Source organism: Trichechus manatus, unplaced genomic scaffold (genome assembly GCF_000243295.1).
Source record: "Trichechus manatus latirostris isolate Lorelei unplaced genomic scaffold, TriManLat1.0 scaffold00096, whole genome shotgun sequence".
Classification (NCBI taxonomy): domain Eukaryota; kingdom Metazoa; phylum Chordata; class Mammalia; order Sirenia; family Trichechidae; genus Trichechus; species Trichechus manatus.
In genome coordinates, this window is record NW_004444032.1 from 8765475 (window position 1) to 8786175 (window position 20701).

Here is a 20701-nt window from a genome sequence, read left to right on the forward strand (position 1 = left end):
CTCACCAAAGTAGGATGTAGAACATTTTCTTTATAAACTATGTTATGCCAGTTGAGCTAGATATCTCCTGAGACCATGGTCCCCAGCCCTCAGCCTGGTAATCTGAGCCTTCATGGAGGTTGGATGCGTCCATGAAGCTTCCATGATCTTGCCTTGGAGCAGCCGTGCTCTTAACCACTGCACCAACAGAGCTCCAACCGATGAATCAGTAGGAACCAAATTCGGTAGGAGCGAAATTCCCAAATCCCCAAATTTCCTACAGCTACAGGAATTTGGACAGGGTCAATTTAAAATCCTTTACAATGCCATTACTAATACAAAATGGAAATTAGTCAACTGAAACTTCCCAGAAATCTCTAAAAACTATTAAAAGCATGAGATGTGTAATTCTTCCCCTATTCTGACCGCTTTTCTCCTGAGCAGCAGTCTCCTGTCACCCTGAAACTCCAGCAATACCAGGAAAGTGACAATGCTTCAGGTAAGATGATCCTAGAAGTTTAAAGGCCCTTGCTGGACCTTATAGTATGCCTCTCAATTACATAAAATGTTATTTGTTTCTACTTGGAACCCTATTTCCTGCTCTACTCAAAGTTCTGTCTGAACATTGGGTAGCTTCTGTTGCAGCAAAAATTTGTGCATTCGTATAGATATATATGGCATCTCAATAGATAGAAGTAAAAAATATCCTGAATCTAAATTAGGCCTTATCTCAATCCTTGTTACCTTGGAAAAGACAGCAACCATACCCATATGCCATGAGATGTGTGCACTAAATCCACTTGTTCAGGATCTTATGATGTCCCTTGGAAGCCTGAAGCACTGAAAAGATTATGATGTTCCTCCTCCTACCTGCTGCTCTCTAAAATCTAAAATAAAAATAATACTAAGGATTGCTAAATAAAAGTAAGGAATTCTAACAGAATTCTGATATTTTCCCAGGATGACTACTTTGATGCTTTTAAAAAATATGTTAAATGTCAAATTCTCTTATAATATACATCTTCATTGATTTTGTGCCCTGCTCTGCATTGCCATAAGCAAGTGTTTAGTCCATCCATCGTTGTTGTTAGGTGCCATTGAGTCGATTCTGACTCATAGTGACCCTATGTACAACAGAATGAAACACTGCCCAATCCTGTGCCATCCTCACAATCGTTGCTATGCTTGAGCCCAGCGGTACAGCCCCTGTGTCATTCCATCTCATTGAGGGTCTTCCTCTCTTTCTTTGATGTTCTGCTTTACCAAGCATGATGTCCCTCTCCAGGAACTGGTTCCTGCTGATAACATGTCCAAAGTCTCAGCATCCTTGCTTACAACGAGCATTCTGGCTGTACTTCCTCCAAGACAGATATGTGCATTCTTTTGGCAGTCCTTGGTATATTCAAAGTTCTTCACCAACACCATAATTCAAATGCCTCAATTCTTCTTTGGTCTTCCTTGTTCACTGTCCAGCCTTCACATGCATTTGAGGCTATTGAAAACACCATGGCTTGGGTCAGGCACACCTTAGTCCTCAAAGTGACATCTTTGTTTGCTTTTTAACACTTTAAAGAAGTCTTTTGCAGCATATTTTCCTAATGCAATATGTCATTTGATCTCTTGACTGCTGCTTCCATCAGTGTTGATTGTGGATCCAAGTAAAACGAAATCCTTGGTTCATCCATTAGGTTCTTTATATGCCTCACTTATACTCTACATATGTCCCTAAAAAACTATGAATGAATTGAAATCTATTATAAATTCTGTAAGGTAATATACCATTGTGCTGAATTATTTTATCAAATAAAAAATATTTTATAATACAGTATTGCCCAACTTTCAGTTTTTTAAGTTTGACTTTTATTATACCAAATGCTTTCAAAGTGGATATTAACACTAAAGACACAAGGAAAATATTAGCCCAAGAGACAGAACGGGCCACATAAATCAGAGACTGCATCAGCCTGAGACCAGAAGAACTAGATGGTGCCCGGTTACCACCAATGACTGGCCTGATAGGGAACACAACAGAGAGTCCTGATGGAGCAGGAGAAAAGTGGGGTGCAAAACTCAAATTCTAGTAAAAAGACCAGACTTAATGGTCTGACTGAGACTGGAGGAACCCTGGAAGACATGGCCCCTGGACTCTGTTAACCCAGGACTAAAACCATTCCCAAGACCAACTCTTCAAAGATTAGACTGGACTATAAGACATAAAATGATACTCGTGAAAAGTGTGCTTCTTAGTTCAAGTAGATACACGAGACTAAATGGGCAGCTCCTGTCTGGAGGTGAGATGAGAAGGCAGAAAGGGATAGGAGCTGGTTGAATGGACATGGGGAATCAGGGGTGGAAAGGAGGAGTGTGCTGTCACATTATAGGGATTGCAGCTAGGGTCACATAACAATGTATGTATAAATTTTTGTATGAGACACTAACTTGAGCTGTAAACTTTCACTCAAAGCACAATAAGAAAAAAATTAGAGGGCAAAAAAAAAAGTGTATCTTACTTGTATTTTATTTTGAGGTTCACAGAGTCATCAATGGATATAGTCATGGAATGGCACTATAATGGAAATCAGAGAATCCAAAGAAGTAGTGAAAGTAAGCCTCTTGGCAAAGTCTATCATGGACCTCCTTCCTTGTACATGGCCAACAAGAAGGTCCTCCATGAGATGAGATGAGTTTGGCTAATCAGGGACAAGTTCTTGTGGGGTAGGACTTGAAGGGAAGAGACTAAGAAAGATAAGCATTTTATCTTTTTTTGGTAGGAGGAGTTCACCTTTGACTAACAAGCAGATACTTAGTGCCTGTGGCAGCATAGACTTGAGCTCACAAATTTCTTTGTTAGCTCTTACAGACTACCACAAACCAGAATCTAAGCTACCTTCCTGCTTTCTATTTTTCCTTAATCATTCCAAATTTTTTTCCCTGAGAATTGTCTACCAATTGTGTGCTCAGGTCAGGATTGTGGCTGCTGACTGAAGGAAGCCATTGTTGTGGAAGCCCTTGCTTTAATTGGAAGGTATTCTGTGTTTACCTTTTGGTGTCTTTCACACTGGACACAATTGTGAGGGACCCCTACCCACAGACCCTGGGCCACTACATGGGCTGCACAGATTTGGTTTTCCAGTGGGTTGAGAACTACAGGTCCATAATTTTTAAATTTTCTATATCTTTTTATCTTCTAAAAATATTTCATTTCCCATCTCATTTGTTCAAAGAATTTTAGTGCTTGGCTGTATCTTAATAGATTACCTGGTTTGTTCATGTCAGTCAGGGCTAAAGCTAGAAAAAATAAGAGCAGAAAAGGTGAAGTTTTAAAGATATCCCAAGTAGATTGTATAATCTTCAAAATAATTTTTGAGTGCTTTTACTATGAACAAGAAGATGTAGCAGCATATATGAAAAAAGTACTGGTCTTTGAATCAGAAAACCTTGGTTCGGGATCCAACTTTATCACTTTAACCTGTTATATGACCTTGAACACATTAGTCAGCCTTACTGGGCTTCAGTTTTCTCATTCATAAAATGAGAATAGTAACAATTTTCTTGTTTCTACCACCTGACTCTTTGAGACTCAAATCAGATAAAGTATTTTGTAAACTATAAAGTGCTGTGTGCGAGAAATATTAAGATATTATTGCTACATACAATGACAAATAAAAAAATGAGTAAGACACAACATTGCCACGAAGGAATTTATAATCTAGATGGTTGATAACCTTCCTTCTGTACCAACTCAACTGAGAGATATGACACATTCCCTTAGTAGCAGTGGCTCCCGTGGGGGTAAGGGTAAGGTTGGGGTGAGGCTGAGGGTAGGGAAGTGTGCTATAAGGAAGATAAAGCAAAATGCTACAGCTTTCACAGAAGGAAAAGAGCACATAGGATATCAAGTGGCTTTGGTGATAAGCCTCAAAGGATGGATAAAATTTGGAAAGGGAAGGGACAAAAGTGGGAAAGAACAGCCCTAGTCTACTCATCTGTAAAACGGGCCATATAGAATAGTAACTATTTCATGGGACTCCTGTGAAGATTTAATGAACATGGCAAAGGGGAATTAAGGTTGCAGTTGGAATTAAGGTTGCTAGTAAATTGATTTTAAAACAGTCTTGGAGTATCTAGGTGACCTCAGTGCAATCACAAAGGTCCGTAAAAGTGGAAGAGGGAAGCAGAAGAGGAAGAGTGGTGAGAGATACGCAGCGTTGCTAGCTTTGAAGATGGAAAAAGCATGTCATGAGGCAAGGAATGTGGGTGACCTCTAGAAGCTGAAAAAAGCAAGGAAATGGCTTCACCCTTAAAGCGTCCAGAAAGGAGCTTAGCCTTGCTGATATCTTGATTTTAGTCCAGCGAGACCCATATTGGACATCTAACTTACAGAACTGTAAGATAATAAATTTGTATTGTTTTACACTACCAAGTTTGTAGTAATTTGTTACAGCAGCTATGGGAAACTAACGTACTAGTCTATAGGCATCAGGAGGCAGGTTCTTGATACATTTTTGTTCACTGTTTATACACAGCACCTAGCTTGGCATATAGTAGACTCTCAATAAATTATTTGAATGATTGAATGAATTAAAAATTCCATGAACATATTGTGGTGGAGTTTGGAAGGAATTTTAGTTGTGTTCTAAGCATAAATAAAGCTTGAGAACTGGTTAGGGTCATAATTTGAACATTTCTTAATAACAGGCTTCAGGTTTTGTTTTCAATTTGGTAGGCAGTGAAGGTTTTTGAGCAATAATGCAACAGAACCAGAGCTGTGTTTTTGGAGATTAATCTTATAGTATCTTCCTGGATGAGAGAGTGTGAGCTGGGTGATTATCACATATAGCAGGCTAGAGGCTAACAAACCAACCATACCCAAAAAGTGCTTACAAATTCATGTGAATTAGTAAGGGCAAGTTTCTAGTGGAGTGACATAAGTCTTTAATTTTGAGTCTGTTCCAATTGGTAGTGCCATTGCTGACTTGGTTTAAGGTGGAAGGATGCCTGTCTAATTTACTGAAAGGGTTAATCAAAATCAGAATCCATATTCAAAAGTATCACGCCTCACACCCATGTTCATTGCACCACTGTTCACGATAGCAAAAAGATGGAAACAACCTAAGTGCCCATCAACGGACCAATGGATAAACAAATTATGGTATATTCACACAATGGAATACTTTGCAACGATAAAGAACAATGATGAAGCTGTGAAACATAACATGGAGGAATCTAGAGGGCATTATGCTGAGTGAATTTAGTCAGTCACAGAAGAACAAATATTGTATAAGACCACTATTATAAGAACTCAAGAAAAGGTTTAAACACAGAAGAAAACTTCCTTTGATGGTTACAAGGGTGGGGAGGGAGGGAGAGGTGTATTCACTAACTAGGAAGCAGACAAGAATTATCTTAGGTGAAGGGAAGGACAGCACACACTACAGGGGAAGCCAGCACGATGTGACTAAACCAAAGCTAAGAAGTTTCCTTAGTACAATCAAACACTTTGAGGGACAGAGTAGCAGGGGCAGGGGCCTGGGGACCATGCTTTCAGGAGACATTTAGGTCAGTTGGCATAACAAAGTATATTAAGAAAATGTTCTGCATCCTACTTTGGTGAGTGGCGTCTGGGGTCTTAAAAGCTAGCGAGCGGCCATCTAAGATGCGTCAGTTTGTCCCAACCACCTCAAGTAAAGGATAATGAAGAATACCAAAGACACAAGGAAAGTATTAGCCCAAGAGACAGAAAGGGCCACATAGACCAGAGACTTCATCAGCCTGAGACCAGAAGAACTGGATGGTGCCCGGCTACCACCAATGACCGCCCTGACAGGGAACACAACACAGAGTCCCTGATGGAGTGGGGGAAGGGTGGGATGCAGAACTCAAATTCTAGTAAAAAGACCAGACTTAATGGTCTGACTCAGACTTGAGAAACCCCAGAAAGCATGGCCCCTGGACTCTCTGTCAACCCAGAACTAAAACAATTCCTGAGGCCAACTATTCAGACAAAGATTGGACTGGACTGTGGGACATAAAATGATACTTGTGAAGAGTGTGCGTCTTAACTCAGGTAGATACATAAGACTAAATGGGCAGCTTCTGCTGGAGGTGAGATGAGAAGGCAGAGAGGGTTAGGAACTGGTTGAATGGACACGGGAAATCAGGGGTGGAAAGGAGGAGTGTGCTGTCACAGTATGGGGAGAGCAATTAGGGTCACATAACAATGTATGTATAAATTTTTGTATGAGAGACTAACTTGAATTGTAAACTTTCACTTAAACTACAATTAAAAAAAAGAAAAAATAGACAAAATATATGAAAATACAACTCACAAAATAAAAGAAAATAAAATTATCTCTTATACATAAAAATAAAAAAAAGGTATCATGCCTGCCTGATGGTCCAAGATTCTTTTATTGTTTTCTTTCTGTCTAGAGAACTTCCTTTAGCTATTCTGTTAGGGTAGGTCTGCTGGTGACGAATTACTTAGTTTTCTTTCATGTGAGAATGTTTTGATTTCCTCTTCATTATTGAAGGGTATTTTCACTGGATGCAGGACTTACACATGTTGAGTCACTTCCTTCTGTCCTCCATGGTTTCTGAAGAGAATTCTTCTGTCACTCAGATTGATTTTCCTTTATAGGTAAGGCATTGTATTATTTTCCTAGGGCTGCCATAACAACTACAAGTCAGGGACGGCACTAAAAAGCAGAAATGTGTTCCGGAGGCTAGTAGTCCAAATTCATGGTGTCAGCAAGGCCATGTTCCCTCCGTAGGCTCTAGAGGAAGATCCTTTCTTGTTTCCCTCAGCTTCTGGTAGCCTCAGGCATTCCTTGGTGTGTAGATGCATCTTCACGTGGTTGTCTTTCCTCTGTCTGTCTCTCTGTGTCTCTTCTCCTCTTGTTATAAGGACACCACACAGATTGGGTTAGGACCCACCCTACTCCAGTATGATCGCATGTTAATTGATAACATCTTCAAAGACCCTGTTTCCAAACAAAATCACATTCACAGGTACCAGTGATTAGGTCTTCAACATATCTTTTGAGGGGACATAATCCAATCTATAACAGGTGTTGTTTCTGTATCGCTGTTTTCAAGAATTTTTCTTTGTCTTTAGTTTTTAGAAGTTTGACTATGTTGTGTCCTGGTGTAGATTTCTTTGCATTTATCCTATTTGGGTTTTGCTCAGGTTCTTAAATCTGTAGGTGTATGTCTTTTGCCAGTTTTGGAAAGTTTTCAGCCATTATTTCTTTAAATATTTTTTCAGCCCCACTCTCCTTCTCCTCTCCTTCTGTGACTTTGATGACTCTCCTTCCAGAGCTCCACAGGTCCCTGAGGCTCTGTTCTTTTTTTTTTTTTTTCAATTCCAGTCTAGTTTCTCTCTCTGTTGTTCAGATTGAGTGATATCTATTGTTCTTTCTTCAAATTCATTGATTCTTCCCTCTGTCTCCTCCATTCTTCTGTTCAGCCCATCCACTAAGCTTTTATTTCATTTATTATATTTTTCAGTTCTAAAATTTCCATTTGGTTCTTCTTTATATCTCCTATTTCTTTGCTAAGACTTTTTGTTTATTTGATGAGGCGTTCTATTCTTTCATTTGTTTCAAAGATGTTTGTAATTTTGTTGAAGTATTTTTATGGTGCCTGCTTTAAAATTTTTGTCAGATAATTCTAAATTCTCTGTCATCTCAGTGTTGCCATCTGTTGATAGCATTTTATTGTTCAGTTTGAGATCTTTATAGTTCTTGGGATGGTATTATGTTATGAGACTTTGAATCTTATTTAAGCCTTCTGTTTTAGCTGGCTTTCTCTGACACTGTTCCAACAGGGGAAAGGGGATGCTGCCTTGTTATTGCCAGGTTGAAGTCCAGGTTTCCCACTCTGCCTCCGTTTACACCCAAGCTGGGGAGGGGGACACCTTATTACTGCTGGGTGTGGGTGGGAGTTCTGACTCCCTACTTAGACTCCACTTATATCTCCCTGGCTGGGAAGAGTAGGAATGTCTTATTACTGCTTCTCACGTGGTCTCTGCTGACACTATGAGTGGGGGGTTGTCTCTTTACCACCTAGCAGGAATGAAGGCCCTGATTCCCTACTCAGCCTTCTCTGGTATCACCCCAGCAGTAGCACTGAGGTGCCTCTTTACAGCCTGGTGAGGGTGGCAGCCACAGTTTGTTTTTGTGGTGTTTTGCTGCAGTAGTGAAATTATTTTCTAAAAGTTTTCTGTTTTGCTAGGCTGCCCCTTTCCTGGTCCTATGGCTATGAAGAACAGGCTATTGTTGGGGCTTTTTTTTTTTTTTGTCTGCATCTATTGGTATTTTGAGTTGCTGTTTTCTCCAGTACCCAGTCTGGGATGTGTGAAGCAAAAAGAAAACCCAGGGAACTCAGCACTGTGTCAATCTTTGGGTCCTGATGTCCCTAGCTGGTCTGCCTTCTCTCCACCTTTCAACCTTTCAGAGTCTTCTTATTTTTGTTATATATATATATAATTTCCATGTTTTTTTAGTTATAATTAGTGGAAGGAATAGGAAAAAAGTACATGTATTCCATTTTCTTGAAAGCAGAAGCCTTATCTTCTCAGTTTATATGGTCTTAATGTACTTCACATTAAGCAGTTTTGGAGCATATCAGAGCTTTGAAATAACTTTTCTAGAAAATTCTAAATTACTTTAGAATGGTTTTAATTTTTTCTTGATGAATCATGCTCTATTTAACTAAAAATTAGTGCTATCTCCTTGGATTAAATACAAATTTTTGAATGGTAGAAACAACTCTGGTCTAGCAGTTCTAGTTCATGGCCTCTAATTCTAGGACCTTGGTTCTAGTTCATAGTCTTCCACCATCCAGTTCTGTGACCATAGGCAGCTCTCTTGTCATTTCAGTATTCTCATCTAAATTAAGAGTGTTGAACTTATTAGATGATCTCTAAGTTTCCTTCTACCTCTTAACATTTTAATTTTCTTTTCATGAGTTCTGTTACTTTTTTACCACTAGACTCTCACTGGGCTACTAGACTTGAAATACGTTGGTTAAGCCTAGTAAATACTCATAATTAGACAAGGACAGCTTTCAGTTATTAAATGCTTACTGTGTTCTGGGCACTATAGTAAATATTTTACCAATATTATCTCATCCAATCCTCAGAACAATCCATTAAAGTAGAAGTCACACATAGATAAGAAAATCCAGGCTCAGAAAGGTGAAGGAACCTGTCCAGAGATATTTTGACCTATTTGACTTCAGAGCTGATGTTCTCAATCACTTATACATACTTTTCTTTTTTTTGGCGCCTTTTCATGAAGCCAGTTATTTTGATAGAAATGGCATCTTGTAGCAAAAGGTTCTAGGTAGTTAAGAGATACATTTTTAGTTTCTCCATCACTTTTCTGCTTGGATTTATTTTTATCTAATACAGAAAACATACATATATAGCTAGTTTTTTGTTTATTCTTATTATCCAACATACCTATTTATCATATATAGGAAGCATCATTACCCTTGAGAGATAAAGGAATAAACAGAGGATTTTAAACTATCATTCTTCAAGAACAAAAATGTAATATGATAACTTTATATAAACTTTATGATGTTCCAGGAACTAGAATAAATATATTACCTTTATGTGTAAATTTTACTCATTTATGGAGACCTGATAAGAATCTATTTGTAAGACTATTTGCAATAAGCAAAAGTTTGAGGTCAAGAAGAAATGGGAAAAAATAAGTATAGTAAAGAAATAGAGGAAACAAAAAAATAGTTAGCGAACAAACAATGCCAAATTTAAAAGTATACAATAATTTAAGCCATTTAACATGATACTAGTTCCTAAAAGTATTTCATAAAAAAATTTGTTTGGCTTTAAGTAAATTAAATGAGCATGAATTATAAAATGAATTCTTGAATACTCTGCAATTTGTTGAGATCTTACGTTTTTGAGATTCAAAATTGTGTTGACAAAATATCCTCTTAATTGAAATTGATTCTCTAAAGTTTAGATAGATGCTTGGTGAATATTTATGTGGCAAAACCCCCTGATGTACTTATATTATGAGCAACATGGTAAGGGATGAGGGATGACAATATGAGAAACTACATAAATCCTTATTTTACCCTTTTCGTTATGAAATCTCCCTTTCTACTGGTTTACTCTGTGAGATTTACTACGTCAGCCTGTAGGGGCATTCCAATGGAAGTTATTCAAATTACACATTACTATCTATTCCCAGAATTACCAGGAGAACTAATGGTGATGTAAACAGTTGTTGCAATATCATTTCTTTATAAGGACTTAGGAAGCTGGCAATTGGCTCTATGATCTTGTTTTGAGTTCAGGGTGTGATTTTCTGGGAAAATTATTTTCTCTTCGGAAAGTTACCATGATTTTGGTAGATATGGTCTCCTGGTCAGTTTTGTTTTTGTCATAACCCATTGTGCCATTGTGTGGAGAGGATGTCTGGTGTGTGTAGAGCAGCACCTTTCAAAATATTTATTATAGTTTTTATTGAAACCCTGCTTCAAACAAAATATAAGTTCAATATATAGGGATAAAAAGTGCTTGATCCTGGGTGAGGTGTGGGGTGGAAGCGGGAATAGGTGTACAGCGCTCTCCCTTGGTCACCCCACTCATGCGTAAAGCGTTTTCTGTTGAACCCCTTAGATTCTGGGCAGCACAATTTGAAAAACCACCACTAAGAGATAAAGATTGCTAGATAAGGAATCCAAAGACCTGAACTACAGTCCCAGTCCTGCTGTTAGCAAGCTCTATTACTAAACTTCTCTGGGTCCAAATTTCCATATCTGTGAAATAAGAAGATGGAATTAGGTCTCTTTGGGCTAAAAAATTTGAGGGAACCATTAGCAACTATACATAAATTGCAAAACTTCTGTGCTGTAGGATTTTTCTATCTGCAAAATAAGATGCTCACTGAAGGTTAAAATTCGCATGCCACTTCAGAGTACTGGGAGAATTTTTTTTAACCTTAAAAATGTGAGTTCTGAGAAAACTGCAATGTAAATGCAAAATATAAAACTGTCTTGTTCTAAGCAATTTTCAATATTTTTTTCTCACTCTATCTCAAACCAGTGCTTGAATCAGTGATATTTCATTCACTCAACAAACTGGCGCTGAGCTAGGTATTGACAGTAGAAAAGTTGGCTAAAGAATGGCCACTACTCTGTAAGTATTCATACGTCCTCCCCCCCCCCTGCCCCCATACAATAAGGTAACCTGTTCTTAACAATATGTTCTCTTCAATGGAACCTTGTTGATTATATGTGATACTACAGCCTTTCTAAACGATGGGGATGGTGCTGCAAAGGGACATTTAAAACTAAATGAAAAGTGAAGTGACCTTTAGAAAGAACTGCATATTTAAAAACAAGTATATTGTCTTGAAGCTGACTGGCTTGGATGTAATTGATCTTTATCAGTTTAAGCAAAGATTATCAGATTATTTAGTTTTATAAAGTCTTTTATGAAAGTCTTTGCTTTCCTGATAAGCAGAGTCTCTTAAACATAAAGATGATTCCATTGTCTAGAAGGAAACAACCTCTGTGAAGCTGCCCAGATCACCTGTATGATTCTGTATTACTAGTGATTTCTTGACTGGATTGAGGCTAAGACAGGGAAAGTTGAATGAAGATGTCTAAAGAGGCCTTTGGGGATTTAGAAGCGAATTGTGAAAGACCCATTCCCTCTAGACTTAAACCCCAATTCCCTTACTATGATACAAGCAACAGCCTTTGGGCACATCTCTTTGTTATTCAGATGGTAGATCTCCCAGCTCAACCTACAAACGCACGCCACTCACTCTGAAAGACCAAGACTCTCCCCAAGGTGGAGCTGACATCCATCCCTTACTCTAGACAAGGCACCACTCCCCATAGACCCACTCAACTGTTGACTCGTGTTCAAGACCCACCATCATCACCCATCCCAGCACCATCTTCCAGGAACTGGCCTCTCCCCACTTGTCCCCGCCCCTCTCTTGAGAGCACCCAATGGGTGGAGTCGGGGCTGCGGTGGGAGGGGCCTGAGGCGGGCCCATTTAAAGAAAGGCAGAGGGCGAAAGAAGGCAAGAGAGAAGAAAGAGAAACCAGGGGGGCGAGGCGCCGTCCAATGACAAAGCCCAGGGGTGGGCGCCGGCCGCCATCTTGTACCGGGCGGCAGGATATTCACCCACGTCCTCCGCCCTCGGAGGGGGAGGGGCGGCAGCGGAGGCGAGAAAAGTAGCGAGAGACGCGCCGCCGCCGCGGAGCCGGACGCGGGCGGGGGCGGCGGCGGCGGGACCCGGCGAGCGCGGGCTGCCCCAAGCGGCCTCCGATGCGGCGCGGCGTGAAGAGGCGGCGGCGCCGTCCCCCGGCGGCTCCGGTCACGGCCGGCCGGGGCGGCAGCCTTAGGGCGGGAGGAGGGGCCGGACTGGAGGCGCGGGAGGAGAAGGTGGTGTACTCGCGGTCGCAACTGTCGCTGGCCGACAGCACCAAGGCGCTGGGCGACGCCTTCAAGCTGTTCATGCCCCGCAGCACGGAGTTCATGAGCTCGGACGCGGAGCTCTGGAGTTTCCTCTGCAGCCTCAAGCACCAGTTCTCCCCGCACATCCTGCGCAGCAAGGACGTCTACGGCTACTCCTCCTGCCGAGCCCTCGTCCCCGACCCCCCGCCGCCCCCCGCCGCCCGCGGCCAGAAGCGCAGGCCGGCTCCGGGCGCTGCGGCCAGGAGGAGGCGCCGCGGAGCCCCGGCGGCCGCCACCCGCAGGAGGAAACCCCCGCCGCCGCCGGTCCCCGAGGAGAGCTGCCCGGCCAAGCCCGTGGTCCCCGGGCCCTGCTTCGGGGGCCGCACCCTGGAGGAGATCTGGAGGGCAGCCACCCCGACGCTGACCACCTTCCCCACCATCCGCGTCGGCAGCGACGTGTGGGGCGAGCGCAGCCTGGCGGCGGCGCGGCGCCGAGCACGCCAGGTCCTGCGAGTGAACCTGGAACCCGTGGTGAGGCTCCGTCGCTTCCCCGTGCCCCGGGCGTGAGACGCGACCCTGAGGACGCCTCCTGCTGGCCGCGCCCGGCCCGCAGAGGCACGGCCTCCCGCCCTGCGCCGCCCCCTCCGACGGCACCGTGGCCGCCCACCTTGGGACGGAGCTTCCGCCTGGAAGAATGAACAAGTGTCGGTCGAGTGTTTACAGATCCGGCCAGGACACTGTCCCCTAGTGCACTTTACGGGCGAAGAAGTCACCAGATGATTTTCCTTGCCGCGCGCTCCCAGGATGCGGCGCCGCCGTCTGGGACTCCGAGGCAGGTGTGTCCTCTACTGCCTCCCCGCACAGGGTCTGCGGAGGGAGGAGACAGCTGGACCCGCTGGGGAGGTTCCTTTTCTTCCTAATCCTAGACTGAGACGTCTCCAGGACTATAGGGCAGATCCGTTTTCTCCCTTTTGGACTCTACCTCACTGGTCTGGAAGTCCTCTGAAGAAATCATTATTTTTCCAAAGGAATTTGGTTTCGTGCTTGTGTAATAAAGCCAGATTTTATTTTCTTTTTATCCTCCCCTCCGTTTTCTTTTTGACTGCCACCCCTCTTTCTGGACGAAATCTCGAACATATTTTGTGATGTTGCACTAGCTTGTGCTCAGGGTATTCTGAATCCCACTCGTTCCCTAAATTTTACTGGATTCCAAAGCTTTGACCAAGGATATTTTTTACGCTGTTCAGGCTTATGACTGTTAATAGTGCAAGGATTTCTATGGCTTTGAATTGCATGGGCTCAGTGATTACAAACAAAGAGATGTAAAGTACAACTGTTTAAACGTTTTTAAGGTATTTGTTAAGATTTTATATTGAAATTTAATGTTTATATTTACTGAGCTTCTAAAGAAAATGGTAGAATACTCAAAGTTTAGGGAAAATTGACTTGTGAAATTCTTTTTAATTGAATAAAACCACATAGCTTGTAATAAAATAATGAATTGTAAAGAACTGGTGTTGGTTACAGGGATGAATGAAAACTAATTGGAGATGATTTGGCCTCCACGTAATGGTCCAAATACAAATCCAGCAATATTATTTCAAGGGTGATTTATTTCAAAATGGGAATTACATATGAAAAATGAATGTGTGTAAACGTGTTTAAAATGATAAACAGAATACCCATTAGAATTCTCAGAACTGATGATGACCTAGAGGGGTGGAGACATTTCTTGATATCAAATTACTTGTTGAACTTTCTTTGAGCAGAATAGATCTCTTTTTCTTTTCTTCCTTGTTTCTGTTGTTGGATAACAAGAAATGTCCAGAGTAGTGTTCATCACTTTTGTAAACATCATGACAATTGGTTGACTTTTTTGTTCCATGAATTTCCCTTTTCATCTTCTTTCCATTCACAATTATGTTTGCGGTTATAGGTCTTTGTTTGACAGCTGAAGACTACAGGAATCAAGCAGGCAAGCCACACAGAGTACTGACCCTTCTTTTACACTTTTATAGTAGTGTTTATACTATATGGCCCAGTGTGGAATTCTTGATTATCCAAGTGCCTTTGGTCATTGGTGGTAGCAAGACTTAATGGTTTTTAGCCAGTGGTGCCACAGCCAGCTTTTACTGCAATACCTAAAGGGTCAAGTAGTGTTTTTGTACCACTATTCTTTCAAATTGAAGTATTCTGCCATGGAAGAATCCATACCGGGCTGGAACTTGGCATATGAAATCCTCAGTACTGAGGTTTATCTCTGCTTGGCAGCTTCTTAGGAAAATAATGAGAGTTGGAATTTTGACTCTTGTGTTCCCAGAATTCAAATGGCATAGCTTTCTGAAATGAATCTTTCAAGTTTAATAGTCCATAGTAGGGGTTTTGTGACTTTAATTTCAGTGTTCTTGTTTTGTAAAAGAAATATATATATGACTTTATGCCAGTTTCCCAGTAAGCCTCATAGTCGTTCATTCACTACTCAATGCATTGTTACAAACACTGTCACATGAGTAAATAAAAGCCAATAATTAGAAGATGGAGAGTGTTATATTTGTGTTATAGAAGTTTAGATATATTCTTTTGGTTATTAGCTTCCATTGCCAGTTGTATTTCAGATACATAGGGTTTTCTTCCCAACAATATATTGTTAACTTTTATAGCTAACTAGCACCTGGAAAAAATATGTATTTGTACCACTTCACTATTGTATATAGTTTTATATAATTAAAAAATAAATCCTATTGCCATATTAGAATGTAATCTCAACATGCAGCTTATCTAGATAGTTTCCCAGAGGATTTAAAAATTAGACTTAACTGGGAGGATAACTTTGCTCGGCACACGACTGAAACGTAACCATTGACACCATGCATTTATTTTGACTGAAATTCTTGACATTTTTTCCTCCTGCCTTGTTACTTCAGTGCACTTGAACTCATATAAATGCTTGTTTGGATTATTTGGGCTGTCTGATTACAGTTTGGATCTGATTGCTCATCCTGAATTCAATGTTATTTATCTGGTCTATAAAAAAATCATGCCATTTCAACTTTGTGAAATAAGATGTAAAAAAAAAAATTTTTATTTTTGCCAAGTTTTCCTTAGCAAAACCTATGTTACAACTTCTGAAATGTGAAGGAACACGTAATATAGTTGATGAGTATATTAATAGTAAAGCGAATATTTTATGGGTACTTTGGGCAGAATGTGAAAAGAAACTTGGCACAGTGGCCTTGATAGTGAGGCATCCATTTACTGTCCTCTAAAGTGAGTCTGTAGCTTAGCCTGTATAGTTTGTAAAGAAATCCCATGACCTTTATTCGTTCTCTTGCCTTCTCTTATATCTCGTATGGCACAAGTTAGGGGGAAGCTAGGAGGAAATGTATCACCTTGCTATGCGTTTATTTTATTTTCAACTCTTGAGTGCCTAAATGTGGTTACTGGCACCTCAGACAACCTTTTGAGATTCCTGATGTCATTTTTTATCCTCCTTCCTGTCAACCAGCAACTTATTTTTCTTATTAAAACCAGTAATGTCATAATTGTTGAGGGCAAGCTTCATTGTTGATAGTGCAAAGTGTTGCTGTTGTGGTGTGTATTTATTTTGTCCAAGTTTGAGTACCCTATTGGACAAGTGAGTGTGACTTAAGCTGGTGGCTGACACCTATTGATTTGCTATGTGCAAATGATAGTACTATTTTTCTGCAAACTCTTCAATAAAGAAGCTTTTAAAATATTTGAATACAAAAAAAGGAGCAATTTTGAACTCAAGGGTTTTTTTTTTGTTTGTTTTAAGGGTTGCCGCAGCACTCTTTAAATTGGTGGTTTTTAATGAATATATATACGTAATATTTACTTTATTTGTGTGTTTAAAATATTTTTTGATAGACTGTAATGTCTTAAGTGCATTGGAAGGCAAGTGTTTGTAATGGAACTGAAGTGTTTTCCCTGGACAGTTTGATGTGCATATGATTACGATTTACAATCTGGTTGTACTTTGCTTTTTAACTTATTGACTGTAAATAAATTTTAGAGAATACACAATGTCTAGTCTTTCCAATGATGCTAAAGTTTTTGAAATGTAGTTTTATGTTTGCATGTGAATTGAAAAACACCTTAATTTACATTTGATAAATTTTGACTGTTTTTGTGAACTTCAAACTCCTAGAAGTCTTGAGATTTGTGTTTTGTGATTATCTTGGGAGTCTATATTCCATCAACTCTTTAACTAATGATGTAGTGACTCTCCGGGGGCATTGCTTCATGCCAAAGCCATTATCCAGTTTGCCAGCAATGAACATTTCCTTAAAAATGCATCAAAATTCAGGGTTATGAATCTTGACCCTAAGTCCCCATGTGGCTATAAAAGGCCTAAAGGCCACATTCTTATATTGTGAAAAAGATTTAAGAACTTTGCTTATGAGAAGCAGCGGTAAAGGCCGTTCCATAGAATAACAGTAGGGCCAGGATTTTCATTACAGTCTAGAAGGTAGAAATGAAGTATGAGCAGATTCTACAGCCAGGGCAGGTTTCATGCCCTGAATTTGTCTTCGTACCTGAGTTCCTATCAGTAATTGAAGGCAGCATAGTATAGTATCTTTGGAGTCACAGTGCCTGGAATGGAACTCTAGATTTAAAGTTTCTTAAATTCTTTGTGCCTTAGCTTCATAAACTATCAAATGTGGGTTAGTAAAAGAAATCATTGAACTGTTATAAGGATTAAAAGGGATATTAATGCTGGACACATTAAAAAAAAAAAAATTGCCATCGAATTGATTCTGAGTCATAGTGACCGTATAGGACAGTATAGAACTGCCCCATAGGGTTTCCAAGGAGCGGCTGGGGGATTCGAACTGCCAGCCTTTTGGTTAGCAGCCTGAGCTCATAACCACTGCACCACCAGGAAGTGCTTAATAAATGCTGTTAACTGGAAGTGTGTGTGCTAAGAATAAGTCTATATGCTAAGAGTGGTCACTTGGGAATTTAGCTCCCCAGCCTTTCAGTATCCTGAGAATAGAGTGTGGTCTGGGAAAGCTAAAAGACAGATGAAGAGAAGATAATTTGTGGGTGAATTTAATTGAAAACACAGAAATATCTATATACTTCTTAGGCTACAGGAGGTTGGATTACGTTGATTTATTAGACAGTTTTCACTGTTAAAAGTTTTCTTAATATTTTTGGGCCTTTTATCATCATGATATCTCTGAAATATATTTGGAATGTGCTATTAAATGTGTTTTAAACTATCCTAGAATTTATAAAAGTAATAGATTAAAATTATTGATCCAAGAACTTGGAAAATTTCTACACTAAATTTTCACTTTTAATAAGTTCAGTAGGGGTTGCTTCAGAACCAGGTTAATTTATGTTCATAGAACCAAGTTAGAATTAGTTTTATGAGATTTGTACTTCTTGTGTTAAAGGAGACATAACAAGTACAATAGATGGCTATGTTTTAAATGGCAGAAAATTATTCCTAAAGTAAAAATATCCCCATATTTGAAGCATTGTCATACTCAGGTTTAGACTTGGGTATAAAGCTTGTAATTTAGCTCTAATTCCTTGTTAGCACAAAGAATAACAGAACACATTCTAACTTGGTGAGCAAGCCAAAGTTGCAGTATCTGAGGTTGACACGAGTATTTTCTGGGAAAGTTTTAGATGGACATTATCCAAGACCAAGAAGCTCAAAATCGAGCTTGATGGCAGATTTCGCAAAAGCCATGATTTCTCACTGTCAGCACTCTCTTACGTCTTAGTAAATGCCATTCTAAACCATGATTTAGAAAACTATAAAAATGTCTGAAGCCCAGCTGGAACGTAAAGATCATAACAACACCAAACACTATGGTTAACCCAGCAAATTTTGAATAAATGTTCTACTGGAATCAAAACTGCACTTTTACTTCTGAAGGTATTTACGTTCTTCTGGTTAAGTGCCTTCAAGTCAGTTCAACTCATAGTGACCCTATGTACAACAGAACGAAACACTGCCCGGTCTTGTGCCATCCTCACAATCACTGCTGTGTATGAGCCCGTTGTTGCAGCCACTCTGTCAATCCATCTGGTTGAGGGTCTTCCTCTTTTTCGCTCACCCTCTACTTTACCAAGCATAATGTCCTTCTCCAGGGATCGGTCCCTCCTGCTAACATGTCCAAAGTATGTGAGATGAAGTCTCACCACCGTTGCTTCTAAGGAGCATTCTGGCTGTACTTCTTCCAAGACAGATTTGTTCATTTTTCTGGCAGTCCATGGTATATTTATCATGGAAAGTGAAAAGTCCATGGAAATCATTTATACAAACATTAAGATTCTTCCAAATTGTGAAATTTACTATATAAAATACGTGTGTGTTTGTGTGTATGTGTATATATATGTATTTCTACCTTCTAGGATTTTTAAAAAAATAATATTGTGTTATCAGTGAAAGTTTACACAGCAAATTAGGTTCCATTTAGCAATTTCTACAGAAATTTTTTGGTGACATTGGTTACATTTTTCACAATGTGTCAGTGTTCTCATTATTTCCGTTCTGGGTGTTCCGTCTTCAGTAATCTAGTTTCCTTGCCCCCTTACCTTCCTGGGCTTCTAACTGGCTTGTTCCGGTTTGGACCTCTGCTGAGAATTTGCATGTACACCCCAGATACGCTAATCAGTTTAACAAGATCCCCAGGTGATTCTTATGTATAATAAATTTTGAGAACCACTGCTCTACTAGTGGGTGTCAGAATTGGTACCTAAGTTAGCAGCATTAGTCTGGGAACTTGTTGGAGCCCTGGTGCTGTAGTGGTTAAGAGCTTGGCTGCTAACCAAAAGGTTGGCAGTTTGAATTCACCAGCTGTTCCTTGGAAACGCTATGAAGTAGTTCTACTCTGTCCGATAGGGTCACTGTGAATCAAAATCGACTCAGTGGCAATGGGTTTTTCTTTTTGGGGGGCGATAGGGGTTGGGGGGACTTGTTAGAAATGCAAATTCTCAGCAGGGGTTCGAAGCAGAATGAATCAGTTTAAAGCCCTGTTACCTTCTAATCTTTGCTTTAGAGTAATTATTGATCTTCTAGAATTTTTTTAAGTATGCTTTCTTTGTTTAAATGTTTGGTAGAAAGAGTATATAGAAAGAGGGAGTGTGATTTAGGGTTCTCACTTTCGCAGATTAAAAATATACATTCTTGTAAGTATTATAAATTTACAGCTTGGTAATTTCCATAAATTAAAACATTCATGGAAACCAGCACTCAGACTAAAAAAAAAACCAACAGAACATTACCAGTAGCCCAGAAGTCTTCTCTTATGCCCGTTACGGTCACTACCAGCCTGCCCCTAACATAACCATTATCCTGACTTCTTACAGTATAGATTATTTTTCTTGTTTTTGGATTTTATGTAAATGGAATTATGTGTCATGTGGCTAGCTTCCTTCGTTCAAAATTATGTTTGTTAGATTCATCTGTACTGTTGCATGTAGTTGTAGATCATTTATTCTCATGGTGTATAGAATTCCATTGTGTGGATATTCCACAATATATTTCTTCAACTACTGATGGGTAGATTCCAGTTTGAAGCAATTATGAGTAAAGCTTCAGTGAACATCGTAGAAGATGTCTTTTGGTGAACTTATGTATACATTTTTTGGGGGATATATACCCTAAGAAGGAGTCCTGGTGGCACAATTATTAAGCATGTGCTGCTAACCAAAAGTTCAGTGGTTTGAATCCACCAGACCTGGTGATCTGCTCCTGTAAGGACTGGCAGCCTAGGAAACCCTATGGGGTGGTTCTCCTCTGTCCTACAGAGTCTCTACGAGTCAGAATCGACTCAATGGCACACAACAGTAACAACATATACCTAAGAGTGAATTTGCTGAGTCACAGGGTATGCAAATGATCAGCTTTGGTAGATTCTGTCAAACAGTTTTTCCAAAGTGGTTATACCAATTTACATGAACTCTAATAGTAGTGTAAGAATATTCTAGATACTTCATATCCTTGCCCATATATATATATACACACACGTATGAACATATACCTATGTATATGTGTATATATGTATATATGTGTGTGTATATATATGTACGTATGTATATTTTTTAAATTAAAAACATTTTAATCCAAGTAATACATACACATGGCTTTTACAAAAGCAAATCACAAAATTTAAATAGCTCAAAAGGGCTTACCAAAAAAAAAAAACAAAAACTGCCCTAACCACAACCTCCGCTTCGCTACAGGCAACACTTACAACTGTTTCAGTTTTTTATTCTTTTGTTGTTATC

General features: G+C 39.8%; 1 protein-coding gene across 1 annotated transcript; it reads left to right on the forward strand.

Moving 5' to 3' along the window:
• Window positions 1-12290: 12290 nt before the first annotated feature.
• Window positions 12291-16448, forward strand: CCDC71L (coiled-coil domain containing 71 like). The gene has a single exon (XM_023737055.1). The coding sequence runs from the start codon at window positions 12302-12304 to the stop codon at window positions 12995-12997; it is 696 nt and encodes a 231-aa protein (XP_023592823.1). The 5' UTR covers window positions 12291-12301; the 3' UTR covers window positions 12998-16448.
• The last annotated feature ends 4253 nt before the right edge of the window (window positions 16449-20701 follow it).